This window comes from Notothenia rossii (assembly GCF_949606895.1).
Source record: "Notothenia rossii genome assembly, chromosome: 9".
Classification (NCBI taxonomy): Eukaryota; Metazoa; Chordata; class Actinopteri; order Perciformes; family Nototheniidae; genus Notothenia; species Notothenia rossii.
Window position 1 is genome coordinate 74,100,671 of NC_136907.1, and position 23,242 is coordinate 74,123,912.

The window sequence follows — 23,242 nt, forward strand, 5'->3', positions numbered from 1 at the left end:
AGAATAAATACGAAAAATATGAACATAACCTTTAAGTTAATTTATTTATTTGTATATGCTATTTTGTATGTTCTTTCCCACTGTGACAATGTATGTCATTAAGTATGGTATTCCTGTCATGCTATGTTTTTTTATTTATTATCTCTTGTTGGCTGTTCTGTTTGTCTTCTATGTTGAAAAGAAATCTGTGCCATTGCTAACACTTGTATGCTTCTTCTCAATGAAAATATTTGAAACAAAAAATAGGAACATGTTACATTTGAGGGCTCCTTTTCTGAGGGTTCAAGCTGGAACCACGTGCTTTATCTGCTTTGAGGTCATTTATAAAAAGTGCTGGAGCTTGACTACATAGCATTTTTACAGCCTGATCTACATAGTAAACTCAATATGAAGTTACATTTAAAATCTTTTTGTTCAGCAATCATGAAGTCTCAAAGGCACCGTACAGCGATACTGACCAATACTGAAAAGTCTCGAACAAAGTTTTTATACTTCAGTTTCATGTTTGTACATTTATTCAGTGTCAGAGGTTGACATAAAACAACTCAAGATACAGAGATAACTGTTTAATGGTTATTAGCAAGCTAGCTAATTTAATTATCAACCAACAGTTTGTTTTCTTCAAGAAATAAAATGATCAAAATCAATCCTGGCCGAGAAAAATATAATGAGGTTCAAGCGTATGATAAACACCTGTAGTTAAACGGGACTTCGGTTCTGTTAATGTGTACTCTAGAAACAACATTTAGATATATTTAACTTTACCTAATGAGTAACACAGGATTAAAACTAAATAACATAGCTGAAACAATTAAAGTGTTTGAAAGGTTGCGCCACAACATTTTATTCTACAAGTATTACGGAACCCTCTTGTTTTTTTACATACTGGATTTGCAAAATATTGATTTTATTGTTTCATACATTCATGTTTATATGACTTGTGATGCCAGAAAACAGGAAGGACAGATGAAGGTCAGGAGAGCCTTACACATCCGGTGAAGGACTCCAGGACGGAGGGCAGGTTGTAGTCCTGCAGCTGGAAAAGCTCCGACAGCTCGTAGTCCACCTGGAACCGGTTGGAGTCGTTGTTGAACTCCACCGGGCAGACGAAGTAACACCAGCCGGACATCACGTAGGAGAGCTGGGGAAGAACTTTATGAGTTATATCCCAGACTAATACAACATTCCGCTGGCTTTTAACCGACATAGGCCCTCAAACACTGTAATATCCTATCTCTATGAACATAGAGACAGGATTATGACCAAAAATCACAGTATTGATGTGTCTTGTACGCTGAGTTGATCTTATCCTCTTCACAAATGTTGTCTTATATGATTGCTTTCCCTTTGATTTAACAGGCACTGATTTTTCTGAATATTTCTAGCTTTGAAAGACTTGAGCTGTGTTTATAAGTCTTTAAATCTGCAGCGTAACTTCCAGTCGTCTCATTAATAAATGTCAGACTTGCAGTGTGGTATAAAAGGCAAAATGAATCAATAAAATGCAAAGCGTAAAATGTGTGCGGAGGACACCATCCGGTCACAACTTTAAATATTTGACCATGTTTATGTGTAAATGAAGAACTCTCACTGGTTCAGAACCTTTTTCCTTAAGTGAGTCTCTTTTCTTTTCTGACTTTTTTTTTTTAATGGGTATTTCACTTTATATTAAAATGCATAACAATAAGAGTGCAGAACATCTAATACACTTCACTATGAATCCAGAACAATACAACTGCAGCAGTATGGACAAAGCGAGATGTTTGCATGCATTTTGAGCCGATTTGGGCAGAATCCAGCAGAGTGGATCGTGCTGTTCATCCTATGTCATCTATATGTAAAGAAAAAAGTCTAAATATTTAAGATAAAGCTGTGAAACAATCTCAATAATTGGCAGCACAAATGTAAGTTTTTTTTAAATTGGAATAAAAGGATACATGTTGAGATAGGAAGTTCACATATCTTAAGAGAAGAGCTTGAATATTAAAAAACAAACTCTTTTGGCTCCTTTCTGTCTTTCTACTGGGTCTTTCTTGGCTTTGTACTGGCTATCTTCTAGCTCTATTCAGGTTTTTGGAGTTTTTTTCTAGCTCTATCCCTGATCATTTTCAGAACCTGAAGGCTCTATTCGGACTATCTTCTGGTTCTTTTCTGGAACCATCCACTATCTCTTGTCTCTGTCCAGTGAATTACACTTTTGTTACTCGAGCAGGTAAAGCATACAACAGATACTTTCAGCATTATCAGAGCACAAAGGGACATTTTGGATGAAACACAGCGGACTTCTAAACAATGATCATCCGCAACTCGGAAGAAATAAAGTTGGGTTTTATGCGTTCTAATATTGCAATACAAACCCATGATGTAATGACAGTCATCAAGAATAATTTAGTCATTGAATGCTCATTTCAGTAGATTTAATCAAACAAAACATAAACATATTGGACATGGCCTCAAGACTGTAACCTCTTCACATTCTGTTGAAATAGTCAATTACTAGCCATATCTTACACATTGCTGTTTTGAATCATTAATATGTGGATGACAGTTGAACTGGATGATGTAACATGTATGCCACCTGCTGGAAAGAAGACGTATCGCTCTGTTGGCGTTTAGACAACAAAAACAGAGTGAAGCTCTGATTTTATAAACAATCTTTGAGTACAGACACCGTCCTGCAGAGAGCACAAAACCCAACAGCACGTTTTTGGTCTAGCATCTCTTTACAAAGCGTTTGCATTAAGACGCTAAGACTCTGGTCCCTTGTAAAGGTCAGTCCACCTTAAATGAGCAGTGGGTGATCAGCAGGTGAAAGGCAGGACACAGGAACTTGGTCCTGAGGAGATGTAACGATTTTTAAACAAGAGATAGTCGAGTCAAGGGGTCAAAGCAATGAACATTTGTGATTATTGGCGAATCGGTTGCAGGTGGTTGAAATCAGGCTTCGGGAGTAACATCAGGAAAATAGAAAAATGTATTCCCTTACAGTTACAGAAGCAGCTGACGACCAACACACTTCTGTCTTTTGAAACGATCATACCATTCAAATCTTTTGTCACAAACATTGCAGCTCTATTTTTCCTCTCTTGTGTGGACTCTAATGCAGAGTCCTGCACGGGTCTGATTTTTAAGATTGCCAATTAGTTCCACAACCCGACCCGACCCGTCTGCACAGGATCTGCAACCCGACAAGAACCCGCATATATATGAGCAGTGAAAACGTGCAATTATTAACACACGCAGTTGCATATTTGTCTCAAAAAGCGTGGGATGTTGGTTATTTTCTCCATCTAGTTTGACACCAAAAGCCTCCCAGACGTTGGATTTCGCTCTTGAGGAAGTGTTATTGAAAATGCTGTATTCTCCGCTAGAGAGCTTCACCTCAGCCATTTTGAATGTGGCGCGCTCAACAGCAGATTGATGCGCTGCAGAGGTTATGATTATGCGCTGCGATATATAACCTTCCCACTCACACTCACTGACCTAGATACCAGCACACACACATTCTTTTCAGCACACACACATATTCTTTTCAAGGTCCTTTCTGGGCACCAATATATCTGTGTACAATGTTTGATTGTCTGGGAAAGAATAGTTTGTGTGAAATATTCCTTGGGAAAGTAAAGGAGTGAATTCAGGTGCAAGATAAAAGATTGACTCTGTCCTTGGGTAGTTCCTAAGCTCTCACGCTCTGTTCAGAAGTAAAATACATTTTTCCCATAACTCTGATTCGCTTAGGAGTGAACTCGACTGCCGACTGCCTCCAAATCTGTCTATGTACACTGATGTTTATTCATGCACGGGGCTTCCTGTTTCTGACTGGCTGGTCCCGATACCTGTATCGCACGGCAGTAGAACTGGAAGTCCAGAGTACTCTGAATTTCGTATTGTGTGTTTTTTTACCATTAAAATCAGATTATTGTTTTAACTTTTATGCCGGTGTTTTGAACTCCTTCTCTTATTAATGTGACCAGGCTCATCTAACGGAAGGCGCGGAGCAGAGGTGGGCTTTAAGCCACCAACACTGTGGTGTTTGCTCCAACAGTACCCGACCCGATGCAGGACTCTGCTCTCATGTGTCTCTTTAAATGTTCACTCCGTGAAAAAGTTTTTGTACAGACTGAGCAGCTGTGTGGTTTCTCTCCCGTGTGGACTCTCATGTGTTCTTTTAAACTTCTACTCAGTGAAAAAGCTTTCTTACAGACTGTACATGTGAATGGTTTCTCTCCTGTGTGGACTCTAATGTGTTCTTTTAAACGACCATTCCGTGAAAACGTTTTCTTACAGACTGAGCAGCTGTGCGGTTTCTCTCCCGTGTGGACTCTCATGTGTTCTTTTAAACGATCACTTTGTGAAAAAGCTTTCTTACAGACTGAGCAGGTGAATGGTTTCTCTCCTGTGTGGACTCTCATGTGTTTTTTTAAATTTCCACTCTGTGAAAAATATTTGTTACAAACTGAGCAACTGAATGGTTTATTTTCAGCACTACGTCGTGGATCACTGACAGATTCATGTCTATTTTTCAGTGGGTTTGAGCCTGATGCAGGTTCTCTGGTCTCTTTCCAATCAGCACTGTCTTCAGTGTCAGGTTCAGAAGAGTCTCCAGTTTCAGGTTCAGAAGACTCTTCAGTGGCGTCCTCAGTCTTTGGTTGTAAACTGCTCTCTGGATCTGAGTTCCTGGCTGGTTCTGGTCCTCGACAGTCATCTCCATCAGCTTCTGTTTCCATGTGTTCAGTTTGTCTTTGATGAGGCTGTGAGGACTGAGGTTTCTCTTTATCACCTTCACTCTTCACAGGGTCAGGAGTGAAAGTGGACTTGGTGATATCAGCCTCCTCCAGCTCCTGAAGCTGCTCTCCCTCCTGACTGATCCTGAGTTCCTCCTGTTCCTGCTTAATGTGTGGGGGGGGCTCTGGGTCCTCCTGGTCCAGACTGGTGCTCCACTCCTGCTGGTCAGGGAGAGGTTCTTCTTTAACCACCACCAGCAGCTGGACATCTGCAGGAAACAGGAAACACACAGTCAGAACAAACTGTTAAGTGTTAGCATTTACAAATCTAATCACCATTAAAATGGGAGACATTTTGCAGCCCTAATTAATTCCTTTGTTTTTATATTTTCACATTATCTTTCTTAGTCCCGCCTATTGTGTATATGTGTTGTCTCAATTCACCTTATGTAGCCCAGCCCCTTTCCACTTCCAGTTAAAAATGAAAAAGGGTTTTTTCTTCTGGCGTAGCACTAGCTGCAATGTAAACAAGGAATTGTATTTAGGATCGTTCAGAGATACACTACGCCTACAGTATAAAATACTCTGTTACAAATAAAAATCCTGCATTCAAACCTTATTTAAGTAAAAAGTAATATTTGACTGCTGTTGTAATCCATATTATAGCAAGAACGACTCAACCCAGTAAAGAGAAACGACCATCCATCATCACTTTAAGAAATGAAGGCCAGTCGATCCGGAAAATGTCAAGAACTTTGAATGTATCCTCAAGTACAGTCGCAAATACCATTGAATGCTATGATGAGACTGGCTCTCATGAGGACCCCCCCGGGAAAGGAAGAGCAAGAGTTACCTCTGCTGCAGAGGATAAATACATCAGAGTTACCAGCCTCATAAACTCAGTGTTTCCCCTATATACAAATAGTGGCGGCGCAGCGCCGCTGCTGAAATATGCGCGCCGCTGTTAGGGGGCGCCAGCCAGGTACCGGAAAAAATAAAAAAATATTTTTTTTACTTCTTGTTTTTAAAGTTAAAATAATAATAAGTGGCAACCCTTTTTCATTTTTGATTGTTTGTTATGTGGATTTGTAGTATTTGTGTTACTGTATGTTCAATAAATAGACCCTCCAGAAAAACGCGATCGCAGATTTTTAAAAGGCCGCATATTTATCAAAAGGCCACATAATCCCCGCATTTTTCCACACAAAGTTGAGGGGAAAAAAAGTTTACTCGTCTTGACGTGAAGTAGTGATGATGATGACGTGACGTCATCAGCTCGCGCATCACAGAAGGTAAACAACACCGTAGAGTGAACGTGTGGAACTCACACGACGAACATTTCTGCTAAAGACCGGGCAAAGCAGTACCCCGAGGTCTTTCACGAAAGTGGGGGGAAACTATTCTGCATCCCGTGCAACTGTGTGTTGGAGCATACGTCTTAGAGAAAATCGCCGGTGACGACCCACTTTGATTCATTCAAACATTCGAAAATGCTTTCTGCTGCTGCGGACAAGAAAGCCAAACAACTCACGTTCACCGAGGCATCAACTTCCAAAACCCTTTCGAGGGCTACAAGAAACGAAGTGAGTAGCCTACAAGATTGAAGCTGGTCAGATAACGAACGAGTAAATGAAAACAGAATGAGGCGGAGAAGTGTGTGTGTGTGTGTGTGTGTGTGTGTGTGTGTGTGTGTGTGTGTGTGTGTGTGTGTGAGTGTGAGAGTGAGAGAGAGAGAGTGTGATTAAAATAGCCCCATTGCTTTTACAATAAATAAACATTGAATGTGTTTAATTGAATAGGAAAGGGGTTTAACGTTAGTGGCAGGTTGTGTGTGAGAGAGAATAAATAAGACAGCCCAATATTTAAAAAAAGATCTATTATTTTTCTCAACTTTCCGCATATTTCGCAACTTCCCGCAATTTCACCGCATAAAATCACATAAAAACCCCGCATGTTTAATCGCATAATCAAGGATTTTAGCCCGCGTTTATCTGGAGGGTCTAAATAAAAGGTGTATTTTTGCTAAATCTTGAGACATTGCCACTGTATGCACTAGGCTGGGCAGATTTTTGGCATAGGCGGTCGCCTAGGGCGCCAGATCTAGGGGGCGCCGCGCTGGTAGCTCTGGGAGGGGAAAAAACATTTTTGACCATTGGCGCTCATCCTAATTTTTGGCCTTGATGTAACAACATTCATAATTAAGTAAATGTAACACCCTTTTCACCGCGGTTACACTTTTCATTTGCCCTGTACGGTGGGCGCTGCAAGTGATGAAAGTGGGGGATGTTGGCTTATCAGGCGCCCACAGTTCACAGCCAAAGTGCGAGCGTGGGAGCGAGAGAGAGAGGGATAGAGAGAGAGAGAGGGCGCACCGGTACCGGCGCTGTTGTTATTAGAATCTGGTGCTAGCTGCGCTAACGGATATAAGAAGTAGATGTTTCTACAACCAGGGTGGAGGAGAGCACTCCTGTCAGACTGAGAGGCTCAGTGAGGTAAAGGACTCTCTGAGTGTTCCATCCATCCATCCAGGGAGGCGCCCAGGTGGCATCCTAACTAGGTGCCGGAACCACCTCAACTGGCTCCTTTCGTCGCGAAAGAGGAGCGGTTCAACTCCGAGTCCCTCCTGGATGACCGAACTTCTCACCTTATCCCTAAGGGAGACACCAGTAGAGCCATATGAAATCCGCGTTCACGGAATCGCGGACGGAATCGCGGAATTGACCAATAAAAATGGAATCAACTGTAAAACGTGGAATATTGCAGAATTTGCCATAATTTGGACTGAAATTCCGTTTTCGGGAGAACGATGGAACGTTTGGTGTAAAGCAAAAATGACCGGGACGCTAACACGTGTTACAACGCACACGTCACTTCCACACTGCTTCACAACAACACAGCAATGTCCAAGCGTGTAGCTGCTTCGGTATCAACATCATCATCTAAAAAGCTACGAAATTCCACACTAAACCCTCAATTCAGAGCACAGCAGTATCCGAATGATTTTTATGCCTCCGGCGATAAGTTATTTTGTAAATATTGTCAACATACCGTGGATTGGACCCGCAAAAATACTTGCGACGATCATTTAGTCTCGAAAAGCCATGTCAGAAACAAGGGAAAACACTGTGCTTCCCAAAACACACCTGCACTTCAAACTACAATTACAGCAAGTACCTCGTCAGCAGATTCAAGACGAGAGTTTGTGCAGGACTTTGTAGCTGTTTGCGCCGAGTCAGACATCCCTTTAGCAAAGCTGAAGAAGCTGCGACCATTTCTAGTTAAGCACTGCAAGCAGGGAGGAGCGCTGCCCGAGAACGAAACAGCCCTTCGTCAAATCCATCTGCCCCGTGTGTTTGACCAACATATAACGGCTGTTTTGGAGAAAATCCGTGGGAAGAAGTTGTCGGTGGTTGTTGACGAGACGACCGATACCAGGGACTGCATTGTTCTAAACATCGTCATTGGTGAGCTAATGAACAGCCTATTAACATGTCGTTTAAATATCCTAATTTTTTTTACATGCTGCAGTGTGCATTGTCAGCATGCAAAGTGTGATGACGATGATCTCTGCCTGGTGATCACAATAGATACAGCTAGAGGGCGAGGCTAATCAATGACACTATTGTGATTAAATAGCTATGTACAGTAGTCCTACATTTAGGACTATAGATGGAAATTATAGCTCCTTGCTAAATCTGGTGCACCAGTCTATTTTTTTAATGCAAATGATTGTCAGTGCACACTGTCCTTTATAAACAAAATAAACTAAAGGTGCATAAATTATGCATTACTGTATTTCATCACAATAGAATAGATACTATAGCTAGGCTACTGACATTGTGATAATGTCAGTAGCCTAGCTGTATCTATTGTTTACACTTGAAATGTGTATTTTTATTTTGTCACAATATTATTTGGCTGAAATATAATAATCTTTTGCTTGTGTTATCTTTCATTGCAGGTGTTGAAAACCAGTACTATCTGGTGGATGTAATTTTCATGGATCGATGCAGCCACTCAACAGTTGCCCAAGCCATCATACGCTCCTTCCACAGCAATAATCTGGAACTGAATGATGTCTGGGCAGTGGTCACAGATAATGCCTCCTACTGTCTGAAGGCATACAGGGAGATTCTAAAAGGAGTGATGCCCAACAGTGTCCATGTAACGTGCCTCTGCCATATCATAAATCTGGTGGGTGAGACCTGGCAGCACTACAGATACTTCTCTGATGCTGCATCACTTGTGGCAGCGATGAGATCTGTCTTCTGCAGGAAGCCTGCTAGAAAGAGAAGATGGGTGAGCTTCCTCATCAACAAGGAGTTTGTGCACACCAAGGCTCCTCCTGAATCAGTGGGCTCCAGATGGAATAGCTGGTTTGAGGCAGTGCAGTACCACGCAGAGCATGTTTATCTGTACAGAGAATTTTTGTTGGAAGAAAATTCATCAGCCCAAGCAGTCACAAACATCCTCAGCCTGCTAGAAACAGAGGAAAAGATGCAGGCCCTCACTGTGAAGCTAACCTTCATCGCAGAAGGCTGCTCCAAACTGATGACAGCTCTGACTATCCTAGAAGGAACCCATCGTACCACAGCAGTGTCTGCATACAACATCATAGAGGACCTGGGCTCTTACCTAGTGAATGGAACAGCAAAAACATGCGGGTTTGGTGCCAAGACAGATGAGCTGCTGAGAAAGACGGGTGTTTGAGAGAGGAAGCAGGTTCTTGACGATCTCCATGATGCCTTCCACTTGGCCTTCACAAAGTTCTCCAAGCACTGGGACATGCACCCAGCCAGAGAGATCTACAAGCTGATAAGAGTGTTCGATCCAAGGCAGGCACCAGCCATGGAGAAGCGGATGGAAGCCTACACAAGACTGATACCCATGGCAAACCCATCACAAGAGCTCAGTGAGCAATGGATTGCCTACCAGCACTCCAGGGAGCCCTTGGCAGCTGATGTCACTCTTGCTGATTACTGGAGGGGCATGAGTGTGAGATTCCCAAAAGTTGCAGAAATGGCAATGTCCTACATCTACTTCCCAGTCAGCTCAGTTGACTGTGAGAGGAGTTTTAGCAAGTACAAGACTCTCCTTACAGACAAGCGAGAGGCACTCACCGAGCTCAACACAAAGAGGCTGACCATCATGTACTTCAATGGAGATGTCTCTGATAGATGGAAGACTTAAATGGACAGACAGGAGCTAATAAGGAGTAGTAGTACTAGTCATACTACTACAGGGAAACAGAAACACGTTTTATTGTTTTAGTTTCAAGTTTTCAACTAAATTCAGGTTACTAAGTAAGTTGTTACATATTTTCTGATGCATTTTTTCATTTATAATGAAAAGCGTAACAGTTTACAGTTATTGTGTTTACAGTTATTGTATTGAGTGTTTTGTTTACAGTTATTTATCTTTTTTACTTGAAGCACAGAGAGAAAAGTTTGCTTAAAATGTGTTAACTCAGAAGCCAGAAGCCAAGGGAATGTTTTGTTTAGAGTTTTTTCTTTACTTGAAGCTTATAAGCACTTTAAAATTGAACTGTAGCACTTAAACATTAAAAAAGACTGTTATATCTTATTGAATTGTGGAAATTTATTCATTCCCACTTATTAGACACTATTTCTGATGGTAAAATTAGCGTAAAAAGCAAAATACAGAATTCTGAAATATTAAAACGGAAAAAACGGAATTTGGCAAAAAATAAAATGGAATTTGGAAAATAATAAAACGGATTTCATATGGCTCTAGACACCAGCCACCCTGCGGAGAAAACCCATCTCGGCCGCTTGTACCCGCGATCTCGTTTTTTCGGTCATGACCCATCCTTCATGACCATAGGTGAGGGTAGGAACGAAAATGGCCCGGTAGACAGAGAGCTTTGCCTTCTGGCTCAGCTCCCTTTTCTTCACAACGGTGCGGTAAAGCGACTGCAGTACCGCTCCCGCTACTCCGATTCTCCGACACATCTCACGCTCCATTGTTCCCTCACTCGAGAACAAGACCCCGAGATACTTTAACTCCGTCACTTGGGGTAAGGACTCATTCCCTACTTGGAGTAGACAGTCCATCGGTTTCCTGCTGAGAACCATGGCCTCAGATTTGGAAGTGATGATCCTCATCCCAGCCGCTTCACACTCGGTTGCGAACCGATCCAGTGAGTGCTGAAGCTGACCGATGAATCCATCAGAACAACATCATCTGCAAAAAGCAGTGGTGCAATCCTTAGTCCACCGAACTGCAGACCCCCTCCCCCACGACTACGCCTCGAAATCCGATCCATGTATATTACAAACATGATTGGTGACAAAGCGCAGCCTTGGCGGAGGCCAACCCTCACCGGAAATGGGTCCGACTTACTGCCGAGGACCCGGACACAGCTCTCGCTTTGGGAGTACAGAGATTGGATGGCCCTGAGTAGAGACCCCCTCACCCCATACTCCCGCAGCACCTCCCACAGTAACTCCCTGGGAACCCGGTAATACGCCTTCTCCAAGTCTACAAAACACATGTAGACTGGATAAGCGTACTCCCAGGCCCCTTCCAGGATCCTTGCGAGAGTAAAAAGCTGATTCGTCGTTCCACGACCAGGACGGAATCCGCATTGTTCCTCCTCAATCTGAGGTTCGACAATCGGCCTGACCCTCCTTTCGAGTACCTTAGAGTAAACTTTCCCGGGGAGGTTGAGTAGTGTGATGCCTCTCTAATTGGCACACACCCTCTGATTAGGGCTGTAACGATACACTAATCTCACGATACGATACACGATATTGAGCTCACGATACGATATATCACGATATTCAGCCAACGATACGATTCGATTAGATATAATTCGATACACTTACATCATTTTCTGAAAGATTTTAAAGGGACAGTGTGATTTTGGTGACATCTTGTCAGTGTTCCATTGACTTGGATTGAATTAATTCAACTGAAAACTGAAAGCATCAATTATACAATATATGGCTCTGACTAGACAGAGTCTACAGCTTGCAAATGCTGGACAAAATGACTCAAAAGATGTGGTGAGAACATTTGTTTCATTTATTGAAACAGTGCCAACTGTAGTTTACAAGCCTTTGAAACGTAAGTACATAAAGTGCAGTATCACAATGGACAATGGAGAATTAAAAGGTGCAGCAGGTGGCCTGTTCTGAACAGATTCTTTTACAGCATTTTTAGCTTAACACAGAATATGAGGTAGCCAATAGTTCAAGTCACTAAGAACAACATTTAATGTAAAATGTAACTGCCAATAATTCAAGTCCAAAGGAGTAACATTTAAGCCAAAAACACTAAATAGAAAGGCTCCTCTCTACATAACTGCATCTACATTCTCTTCAGATTTTTGTTCAGGAATATAATCTGATCAACGTGGTCTGGGAGAAGTGCACTTCTCTGAGCAGTGACGATGGCCCATTCCCAAACCGCCCCCTACACCCTACCCCTCCGTTTGCGCGTTCACGCGGAGGGTCCGCCTACGAGTGTGGAGGGGGAGTAGGCTATCAAGCCCTCAAACAGCGAGTCTGCAGCGGTGCTGACTTGAGACCGGTCTCTACCTGACCGGAGTCGCGCTGTGTGTGTCCGCTGCTTTCAAGCTGTTAACAAGTAGTTCCAGCAAACATCCACTGATAAACTGCGATGTTAACAACCTCATGATAACCTCATATGTTTTAACTTATCATACCTGTGTTTAGTCTAGAAAAAGGTAAATGTGTGCATTTTATTATAAAGTTGTGTATATTTACAGACCGTTGCAAAAACTAAGAAGCCTATAAACATCAGGTTTAAAACTAAAAGAGCTTTGAAACACAATGAAAGATGTTAGGAGTTTTATTTGAGTTATTAATTTAAACTTTTTGTCTAAGAGATGTTGATTTGAAACCGTTGTTACATACAGTTACGGCATTTCCTGTTTCTGCCGGAGAGAGGGGAGGCCGTCCCAAAGCTTGCTGCTGTATTTACTCCCTCCATCTGACAGGAGGGAGCCTCGTTGAGCTGCGAGTGTGGCTACAGACGGAGTTCACTCCGTCGAGGGAGTGGTTTGGGATTGGGCCGATATCTCCAGCGGTAGAGAAGACCCTCTCCAGTGTGGTTAATGTTTGCCGCCATTCTCCTGAACCGCTTCGCAGTCACTGCGAGAAGAAGACACCGGCGTCTGTGTATCTAGAAATGCTCTACAGCAACACTAGCGGCTCGGCTGGCTGACGTAACCGCTCTTCATGCAAAGCGAACGGGGGGGAATGGGCAGCGAGCAGAGTGCCAGGCGGAACACGGGGGATTTGAATGGGAGTTAATGTATCGATACCCGCGGCTGAAATATCGATACTTTCTCGGGAAACAAAATATCGATATATATCGCAGGATCGTTTAAATTGCACAGCCCTACCTCTGATCCCCCTTTTTAAAAAGGGGAACGACCACCCCGGTCTGCCACTCCTTCGGTACTGTTTCCGACTTCCACGCAACGTTGATGAGACGTGTCATCCATGACAGTCCCTCAACACCCAGAGCCTTCAGTTTTTCTGGGCGGATCTCATCCACCCCCGGGGTTTTGCCACTGTGAAGTTGTTTGACGACCTCAGTGACCTCCCCCCGGGAGACTGGTGTCGATCCCCCGTCATACTCCAGCTCTGCCTCTAACATAGAGGGCGGAGTTGTCCAGTTCAGGAGTTGCTCAAAGTGTTCCTTCCAACGCCCTAACACTCCATCAGTTGAGGTCAACATCGTCCCATCCTTACTGTACACAGCTTGGATGGTTCCCTGCTCCCCCCTCCTGAGGTGTCGGACAGTTTTCCAGAACAACTTTGGTGCCGCCCGAAAGTCCTTTTCCATGTCTTCTCCGAACTTCTCCCACACCCGCTGCTTTGCCTCGGCCACGGCTGAGGCTGCTGTCCTTCGGGCCTGTCGGTACCTTGCAACTGCCTCGGGAGTCCCCCGGGATAACAAATCCCTGAAGGCCTCCTTCTTCAATCGGACGGCTTCCCTGACCACCGGTGTCCACCGGGAAGTTCGAGGGTTACCGCCCCTTGAGGCACCTAGGACCTTGAGACCACAGCTCCCCGCCGCGGCTTCGGCAATAGAGGCTTTTAACACCGACCACTCTGGTTCAATGTCCCCAACCTCCACAGGAATGCCCGAAAAGCTCCGCCGGAGGTGTGAGTTGAAGGCCTCCTGAACTTGGGTCTCCTCCAGACGTTCCCAGTTCACCCAAACTACACGTTTGGGCTTACCAGGTCTATCCAGAGGCTTCCCCCGCCACTCGACCCAACTCACCACCAGATGGTGATCAGTTGACAACTCCGCCCCTCTCTTTACCCGAGTGTCCAAAACATACGGCCTCAGGTCCGATGATACGATAACGAAATCGATCATGGACCTTCTGCCTAGGGTGCTCTGGTACCACACTCATGAGTATCCTTATGTTCGAACATGGTGTTTGTTATGGCCAATCCATGACTAGCACAGAAGTCCAGTAACAAACCACCACTCCGGTTCAGATCAGGGGGGCCGTTCCTCCCAATCACTCCCCTCCAAGTGTCTCCATCATTGCCCACAGTTGAAGTCTCCCAGCAAGATTAAAGAGTCCCCTTCAGGAGCCCCATACAGGACTCTTTCCAGGGAAGGCCGTATACTCTGAACTGCTGTTGGGTGCATAAGCACACACAACAGTCAGAGTTTTCCCCCCCATAACCCGCAGGCGTAGGGAGGCGACCCTCTCGTCGACTAGGGTAAACTCCAACAACGAAGCACCCAACCGGGGACTTGTGAGTATCCCCACACCCGCCCGGCGCCTCACACCTTGAGCAACTCCGGAGAAGAATAGAGTCCAACCCCTATCCAGAAATAAGGTTCCAGAGCCGACGCTGTGCGTAGAGGTGAGCCCAACCAGATCCAACTGGTAACGCTCCACCTCCCGCATAAGCTCCGACTCCTTCCCCCCCAGAGAGGTGACGTTCCACGTCCCCAAAGCCAGCTTCTGTCGCCCGGGTCTGGTCCGTCGAGACCCTCTGCCTTCACTGCCACCCTTCTGGCAGCGCACCCGAACCCACCGCTTTTTCCCGTAGGTGGTGGGCCCGCGGGACGGAGAAGCAGAGGTGTTGCCCGTTGCCTTTTCGGGCTATGCCCGGCCGGGCTCCATGGCAAGCCCGGCCACCAGACACTCGCCGACGAGTCCTCCTTCTGGGCCTGGCTCCAGAAGGGGACCCCGGGCTTCCTCCGGGCCGGATATCCTCACTTAGTGTGTCATCTTTCATGAGGTCTTGTGAACCACTCTTAGTCTGGCCCCTTGCCTGACACCAATTTGCCATGGGATACCCTACCAGGAACACAAGGTTCCGGACAACACAGCCCCCAGGTTCATCAGGGCACACAAACCTCTCTACCACGGTAAGGTGCTGGTTCTTCTGAGTGTTAAGATAGCTAATTTTAGTCTAAACACATATTTCCAAGGCACTATTAGGATAAATAAAAACAGGTTTGAAATCATTCCAATGTATACTATAGGACAGTAAACCAAAAATATTGTTTAAAGTTGGAGGGATACAAGAATATGCATAAATAAATACATGTTAACTAGGTCAAATAAGATATGAATGAAAAATAAAATAAGTTACATTTATTTGTTATTGGCTATGGTAGGTTATTGGTTATGTTCATATACTTATTTGATTATTAAAATGTAAACCGATCTTTTTCATATGGGTGTTTAAGAGTTGTACCCCCTAGATCAGGTCTCTAGTAATTGTGTGCTCAAAGTGCACCAGATTGAAACATTTTACTTTAAAATGTTAAAAAAAATCTTCCCGGGGGAGCATACCCCTGGACCTCCCTAGAGGATGTGATGTCTACCCCCCAATTCAAACATGTATCAATCATACAATACTGAATAGATTTGAAGCAATTTTTACGTATATTACCTATGTCAAGAAGTTTCTGTTTTTGTAGTGTATTCGTCTTTAGTAGAGATTTTTCCTTTATTCTTTATATATAAAATCTCTCATAGGGCAGCAAATTGGCTAGTACCGGCCCTGGTACTAGGTCTCAAGAGCCTTTCTTGTGCTGGCAGACACATAGAAACAAATTGGCGGGGCGCACTTCGCACGTGCACATACTAAAAGATTCCACGTGCTCACATTATGCTGGGCCCACGTGACTTAGCACCGCTGCTATGACTCCATCCTAGGGGAAACACTGAAACTGCAAATCAAAGCACCTCAGATTAGAGCCCACATAAATGATCACAGAGCTCAAGGAGCAGACAATCTTAAAAGGTCCCATGACATGGCCATTTTTACTGATCGTAATTCTATTGTTGAGGTCTACTAGAATAGATTTATATTGTTCAATGTTCCAAAATCTCCAACGAGACGTTCTGGGGCAGTATAGATGCTCCCCAGTTGTCTTTTCTGTCTCAGGTGCACCTGGTCTGCCCCTGGCTCCGCCTCTGCCCAGGTGTAACTAATTCCACTCAGCCGTATTATAAGGAGAAACTGGAGGAGAAGGAGGTCTCGCCTATCCTAATGCTGGGAGACACTCGCCTTTAATTATCTCTCTGCTACTTTTGAGCTGTAGACCATTTATCTGCAGATTTTTTTATGTTTAGCCTGGAGGTCAGTTTCTGCGGCTTTATTTTGTTTCCTATAGGGTATTTATTTGATTTCTGGTTAGGGGAGGGAAACTCTGGGTCCTACGGCCCGTGGTGTGGCTGGCTCGGGTTCCCTCCTTCTGTTTGTTTCTTTTGGCCAGTCCTCCAGACCTCTTTTCGTTTGCCGGATTGCTTGTGTGAGTAAACGGCTGTACTTCAATAAATGATTGTTATCAAGTACTGGTTTTTGCGTGTATTATTTTATGTTGCGGGTCTCCCCACGAGCCGCTACCACGGAGTAGAAGGCGGGTCTTAACAATAGACACGTATTCTCTGTGTTAGAGTTTTACTCGCTACAGGGTGTACTTTAAGGGTTTGTGACTTTGCAGACCGTTTGCAGAAAAAGCTACAAAACACACAAGGGGACGGGTAATAACCGGAAAAGCATGACATGGGACCTTTAACGTGCACTCTTCAGAAGTGGTGTAACGGTACACGTACCGAAATTATTCGGAGTCATTTGCTCACATTGGGTTCAACGCGTCATAGAGCGAGCAAGTCATTTCATTGGACGAGAGGCATACTATGAGAGCTGGTCACAGGGATGCGTTCAAATGTAGTCAGTAATTTGAGGAACTGTCGAAATGGCGAACGCAGATAAAGTTGAGCTCGAAAATCCTCCAGCATCATTGAAGTCTCCGGTTTGGGAACATTTTGGTTTCGCAGTTACGTACAAGGATGACGGACAAAGACAGGTGGACCGAACCAACGCTTTTTGTCAGCATTTTTCAACTAAAATAGGTTACGCGGCTGGCAATACATCAAACTTGCACACCCTTTCGAAAAGTTATCACCCGAACGTGAATATCACCGGTACCAAAAGAAAAAATACTGAAGTGCAAACCCAACTCCCGCTAGCATTTAAGCCTCCACCATTCGCAAAAAGTTCAGACCGAGCCAAAGCTATTACAAACGCCAAATATCCTTATGTTGCCATGTTAGCAAAGCAGGCGCGCCAGATTCATTTTAGAAGTGAGGGGGCCAAAAAAAGTGCGTGTGCATGGCCCAATCCCAAACCACGCCTTACACCCTACCCACTCCCCCTCCGTGACGGAGTGAACTCCGTGGAGTGACACATGAGGCTCCCTCCTGTCAGATGGAGGGAGTAAATACAGCGGCAAGCTTTGGGACAAACTCCATTGTCTCTGGCAGAAACAGGAAATACTGTAATATGTAGGCCTAACAACAGTTTCAAATCAGCATCTCTTTGACAAAAAATTTAAATGAATAACTCAAATGAAACTCCAAACATCTTTAATTGAGTTACTTTTTTGTAAAGCTCTTTTAGTTTTAAACCTGATGTTTATAAGCTTCTTAGTTTTTGAAACAGTCTGTAGATATACACAACTTTATAATAAAATGCACACATTTACCTTTTTCTAGACTACAGGTATGATACTAAGTTAAAAAAATATGAGGTTATCATGAGCTCGTTAACATCGCAATTTATCACTTTAGTGGTTTTGCAAAGAATTAACCACTCTCTGCTTTTGTACCATTCTGCGTTGAAGTACCTTCTCTTTGCCCAAATAATCTACTAGCGGTCTCCTTTTTTCCAATAGTTAGCTGTACAGCTTTACCCCCCCTCAATGTCCCGACAACAAACCTCCAGGCAGTCGGAACCAGCCTGTTACGGTTCAACAACGGCGGCGGTGGGGGCGGCGGTTTTGACAGTTTCTGCGGCCGTAGAGCTACTGCTTTTGGGTTCATCTGGCTTCGCTGTTTGAAGAAGGTCCAGGCTCCGGAGATGTGGATGTCAGGGATGTGACCTTCCAATTGTTAAATTTAAGTTTAGATTGACTGTATTTCGTTTTCTTCTGCGCTGGTTCTTCTGACATGTTTGCAAGTGTAGGCTATATATTCTTTCTATCTAGGTTAACGGCTGACACACAGAACAACGTAACAAATAAACAAATCTAAGCTTTTTTATTGGTTGTAATTTACATGGATACATTTGAATGGTGTGAAAATGTCCTATTTGATTGGGTTACAATTTACATATTCTTCTTGTTATGTCTGCCTGCTTTATTTAACCTAATGCAAAGTGACCTGCTCCATCGCTAGCTTTTTAATGATATCAGGATTGTTTTTGTAGGCTACTCCAAATATTAAGCAAAATATGTCACATTATATATAATGTGACATATTTTGCTGTAACAAACAGTTATATACATTATATATAATGACTGTTACAGAGTCATCATTTTGAGAAAAATGCCTTTAAAGTTTTCTCTTCTCTGGAATCCATCGATCTGATTGATTATTAGCGGAGCAAATGATGAAAATACTACGGAGGGAAGATATTTTTGTTTGGATTACTGTACTCACGGGAAACAACGGCTGTTATGCCTGTTGTGACTAGGGCTGCAACTAACGATTATTTTGGTAGTCGACTAATCGGTCGATTATTTTTTCGATTAGTCGACTAATCTAACGATTATTTCTGTCACACCCTCCATCTCTGCTTCCTGTGGGCACGGCTCCTTTTCCGGGCTCCAGTGCATGTTTTACCTCAAGTCTGCACACCTGTGAATGTCACCCTGTTGTCCAGTCCCAGGATCAATTCAATCGCATTTTATTCTTGTCATTTCGCAGACCCTTGTTAATTATTATTTTAAGTTTGGAATTAATTACAGCGTCCATAAAGCTCTAGTGTGCTCTACTACGCTGTAAGCTTGGCGCTGTTTAGCAGCTCGTTGGTGGACACGCAGCCTCAACATAACTGAAATAGCGTTTGCTTAGCAAGCATTAACCATGAGACGTTCTGTTTTCCAACATGTAAGCTAACGTAAACATGACTATGGCTAACTTGCTCAAACTTACCCATGATCCAAAGTAGCAGTCCTCACGGTTCCAGGGTGCTTGCGTTTTAAATGCTCGTGCATCACTGTAGTGCTGCCGTGGAATGCCAATTCCCCTTTAAAAATTCTGCATTTCACTGACTTCTTTGGCTTGTCGTCTGTGAAATACTCCCACACTTTTGAAACTCTCGGTCTCGCTTTTTTGAGCTCTTCATCACCCTCATTCTCTCTCCTTTCCGCCATCGTTCGTATTCTTTCTTCTTTGTTGTTAGTACAGAATGCAGTCATGGCAGACAATGGAGAGTATACTGCCCCCAGCACTTCCTGTAGTGCATTGCAGTTACAAATGAACATTTGCGCAGTTTTGAATTAACGTTACCGGCTCTCCGATTGTTTTTATACGACGCGTCGACACTAAAATTCCGCGTCGACGAATTTTTATGATCGACGTCGTCGATTATGTCGACTAATCGTTGCAGCCCTAGTTGTGACGTTAAGTTACTCCGTTCTCCGCTTGTTATGCCGTTACAAGCTTCAAACTAGGGATGCACCGAATATTCGGCCGCCGAAAATTATCGGCCGAAAATGGTTAAAAAGGCTCTTTCGGCTTTCGGCCGAAAGGGTTCTAGCACCGAAAAAATATCACTGAATGTCAGAGAACAGGGTTACGTTGGTAAACTAACGTGTTGTTGTGATGACGTAATCAAAACGCGGCGACAAGCACGGCGCGCGACCATGCTCGCGGCTGGCTCACAGCCAACATGTCTGCCGCTTGGAGATATTTAAAAATATCAGCGAAAGAGGCGCGGATTGCGATTTGTAAAACGTGTTCAGCTGACATTTCTCGAGGGGGTGTAACTGCAAAGACTTTCACCACTTCGGGATTACTCCACCACTTGAAATCAAAACACCCGGACAAATATGCGGAGTAAGATCAAATCACAAGCACTGACAGCGAGAGACTGTTCAGCGCTGCCTCTCATGTGCTTGATGAGAAGAGGAACAGACTTATGGCTGATAAAGCAGAGAAGCTAATGTTCATTAAAAATAACCTCCCACTTTTCCTTAATAAGTAGACAAGGCTGGCTTATCATAAGCTTATCTAGTTCTACATGTCCACTCTATACCCACTTTCCTGAACAATTTTCATTGTGAGTTATAATTCACCATCTCAGGTTATCATTAGGGGGAAATGACAGCAGCACAGTGTTCAATATATTGTACTTTCGGTATCTAAATGATACAATGTTGTTTACATTGCTCATGAGGACAGACCACCTTATTTGCAGATTCTTGAAATTTTAATTTAATTTGTAATTGATTGTGGATTTTGTATCCAGTTTTAACTTTATGTATCTTTATACAATGTTTACTACTTTGCTTATTAGGACAGACAGCCTTATTTACAGATTCTTGAAATTCAATTGTAATTTCATTTGTAAATAGTGTGGATTTATCCATTTTGCACATTTGTATGCATGCACTTATAGGTGCATTTGTTGTTGTTGAAGGCCTGGCTGTTACAGTCTTTATTTACACTATTTTGTTGTAGGCCTACTGGCCTAGATGGTTATGCAGTTTTAAAGCACCTTGGCTTTGTTCTGAATGCACTTTGTTGTAGTTATCCTACAGAGAAAAGAAAATGGACTTGACTTGGAATTAATGTACTGTATGCATTCAAAAGTGATTATTATTTAAGTTAAGTTTTGCCATAATCATGTATTTTTCCATAATCAGGAAGCTGAACAACATTAATATAATATATAATATAATATTAATCATTTTCGGCCTTTCGGCCAACTGTTTCCTATTTTTGGTATCGGTTTCGGCCAAGAATTTCCCATTCGGTGCACCCCTAGTATTTTTATAAATATTAGGGATGCAAAGAATATTCGGCCGCCGAAAATTATCGGCCGAAAATGGTTAAAAAGGCCCTTTCGGCTTTCGGCCGAAAGGGTTCTAGCACCGAAAAGATATCACCGAATGTCAGAAAACAGGGTTACGTTGGTAAGCTAACGTGTTGTTGTGATGACGTAATCAAAACGCGGCGATATGCTCGCGGCTGGCTCACAGCCAACATGTCTGCCGCTTGGAGATATTTAAAAATATCAGAGAAAGAGGCGCGGATTGCGATTTGTAAAACGTGTTCAGCTGACATTTCTCGAGGGGGTGTAACTGCAAAGACTTTCACCACTTAGAGATTACTCCACCACTTGAAATCAAAACACCCGGACAAATATGCGGAGTAAGATCAAATCAAAAGCACTGACAGCGAGAGACTGTTCAGCGCTGCCTCTCATGTGCTTGATGAGAAGAGGAACAGACTTATGGGAGATAAAGCAGAGAAGCTACTGTTCATTAAAAAGAACCTCCCACTTTTCCTTAATAAGTAGACAAGGCTGGCTTATCATAAACGTATCTAGTTCTACATGTCTACTCTATACCCACTTTCCTGAACAATTTTCATTGTGAGTTATAATTCACCATCTCAGGTTATCATTAGGGGGAAATGACAGCAGCACAGTGTTCAATATATTGTACTTTCGGTATCTAAATGATACAATGTTGTTTACATTGCTCATGAGGACAGACCACCTTATTTGCAGATTCTTGAAATTCTAATTTAATTTGTAATTGATTGTGGATTTTGTATCCAGTTTTCACTTTATGTATCTTTATACAATGTTTACTACTTTGCTTATGAGGACAGACAGCCTTATTTACAGATTCTTGAAATTCAATTGTAATTTCATTTGTAAATAGTTACATTCATGTGGATTTATCCAGTTTGCACATTTGTATGCATGCACTTATAGGTGCATTTGTTGTTGTTGAAGGCCTGGCTGTTACAGTCTTTATTTACACTATTTTGTTGTAGGCCTACTGGCCTAGATGTTTATGCAGTTTTAAAGCACCTTGGCTTTGTTCTGAATGCACTTTGTTGTAATTCTCCTACAGAGAAAAGAAAATGCACTTGACTTGGAATTAATGTACTGTATGCATTCAAAAGTGTTGAATAAATGTTTTATGGACCCATAATAGTGATTATTATTTAAGTTAAGTTTAGCCATAATCATTTATTTTTCCATAATCAGGCAGCTGAACAACATTGGTAAAAAATGTATACATTATATATATATATATATATATATTTCTATTAATCATTTTCGGCCTTTCGGCATTCGGTTTTCGGCCAACTGTTTCCTATTTTCAGTATCAGTTTCGGCCAAGAATTTCCCATTCGGTGCACCCCTAATAAATATATTTATTTTTGGTAGGTTTGCTCTTCCGTAATACATTTTAATTATTATAATAAAGTACATGCGTCTAATAATACTTACATAATTTTACTTAAATAAGATATGAATGAAGTACTTTAACTTGTAATGGAGTATTTCCACAGTGTGGTGTTTGTACTTTTACTTCAGGATCTACTACCTGCAGCAAGTGCTGATAAAGGGTCTACTCTAAAGGGTTATTAATGTGACAATAAAGTGCTACTGAAGAGTGTAAAGTGTTAATTAAGGGTAAAGGGAACATACCTGCTCTGTGTATCCGAAGCTGAGGCTGTAAAACAGAGTCCAGTAGTTTCTGGAGTTTCTTGTTCTCCTCTTTGGAAAGAGACCGCTCCTCCTCGTACTCTGCTATCGTTTTTTCAAACAGAGCAAATATATCTTCAACAGCAGCAGTGAGTCGCTGCTTCTTCAACGACAGCAGCATTTGGACTTTACTCATGTTTACTAGATCACCTTTTCCTGCAAACTCCGTTCAACACACCGTTTCTCTTAAATCAAACTCTCAATCTGACTAGTGTTGCTAACGTGTTTCCAGCTAGCATGCTAAACTAGCTCCTATAGTCCGAGGTAAACGCTCCAGAAAAAAGAGCACACAGTCCATTCAGAGGTTTATCCAAACACACAGATGATGGATCAGCAGTGCTGGAGCTCACACACACTTTCTCAAACACAGAGAGAGAGAACTGTAGCAACGGGTAGCCACCTCGATCCAGGTTAGAAAGAGCTGGGACCTTCACTTCCGGTGCGGTTTGATGACGTCAAAATAAAAGC

General features: G+C 42.9%; 1 protein-coding gene across 3 annotated transcripts; it reads right to left on the reverse strand.

Annotated features, from left to right (window-relative positions):
- Positions 1–973: 973 nt before the first annotated feature.
- Positions 974–23,202, reverse strand: LOC307020892 (uncharacterized protein; the record flags this gene model as incomplete). 3 transcript variants are annotated; one of them, XM_079652585.1, is made up of 2 exons in its annotated part: positions 22,718–23,202; positions 974–1,152 (listed from the first exon to the last, which is right to left on the reverse strand). In XM_079652585.1, the coding sequence occupies exons 1-2, from the start codon at positions 22,908–22,910 to the stop codon at positions 974–976; spliced, it is 372 nt and encodes a 123-aa protein (XP_079508711.1). In that variant the 5' UTR covers positions 22,911–23,202. The 3 variants fall into 3 exon arrangements, 2 of the variants coding, with proteins under 2 accessions (XP_079508711.1, XP_079508710.1); XR_013803002.1 differs by having other exon boundaries at positions 1,017–1,141; XM_079652584.1 differs by lacking the exon at positions 974–1,152 and adding an exon at positions 2,403–4,993.
- Positions 23,203–23,242: the final 40 nt, after the last annotated feature.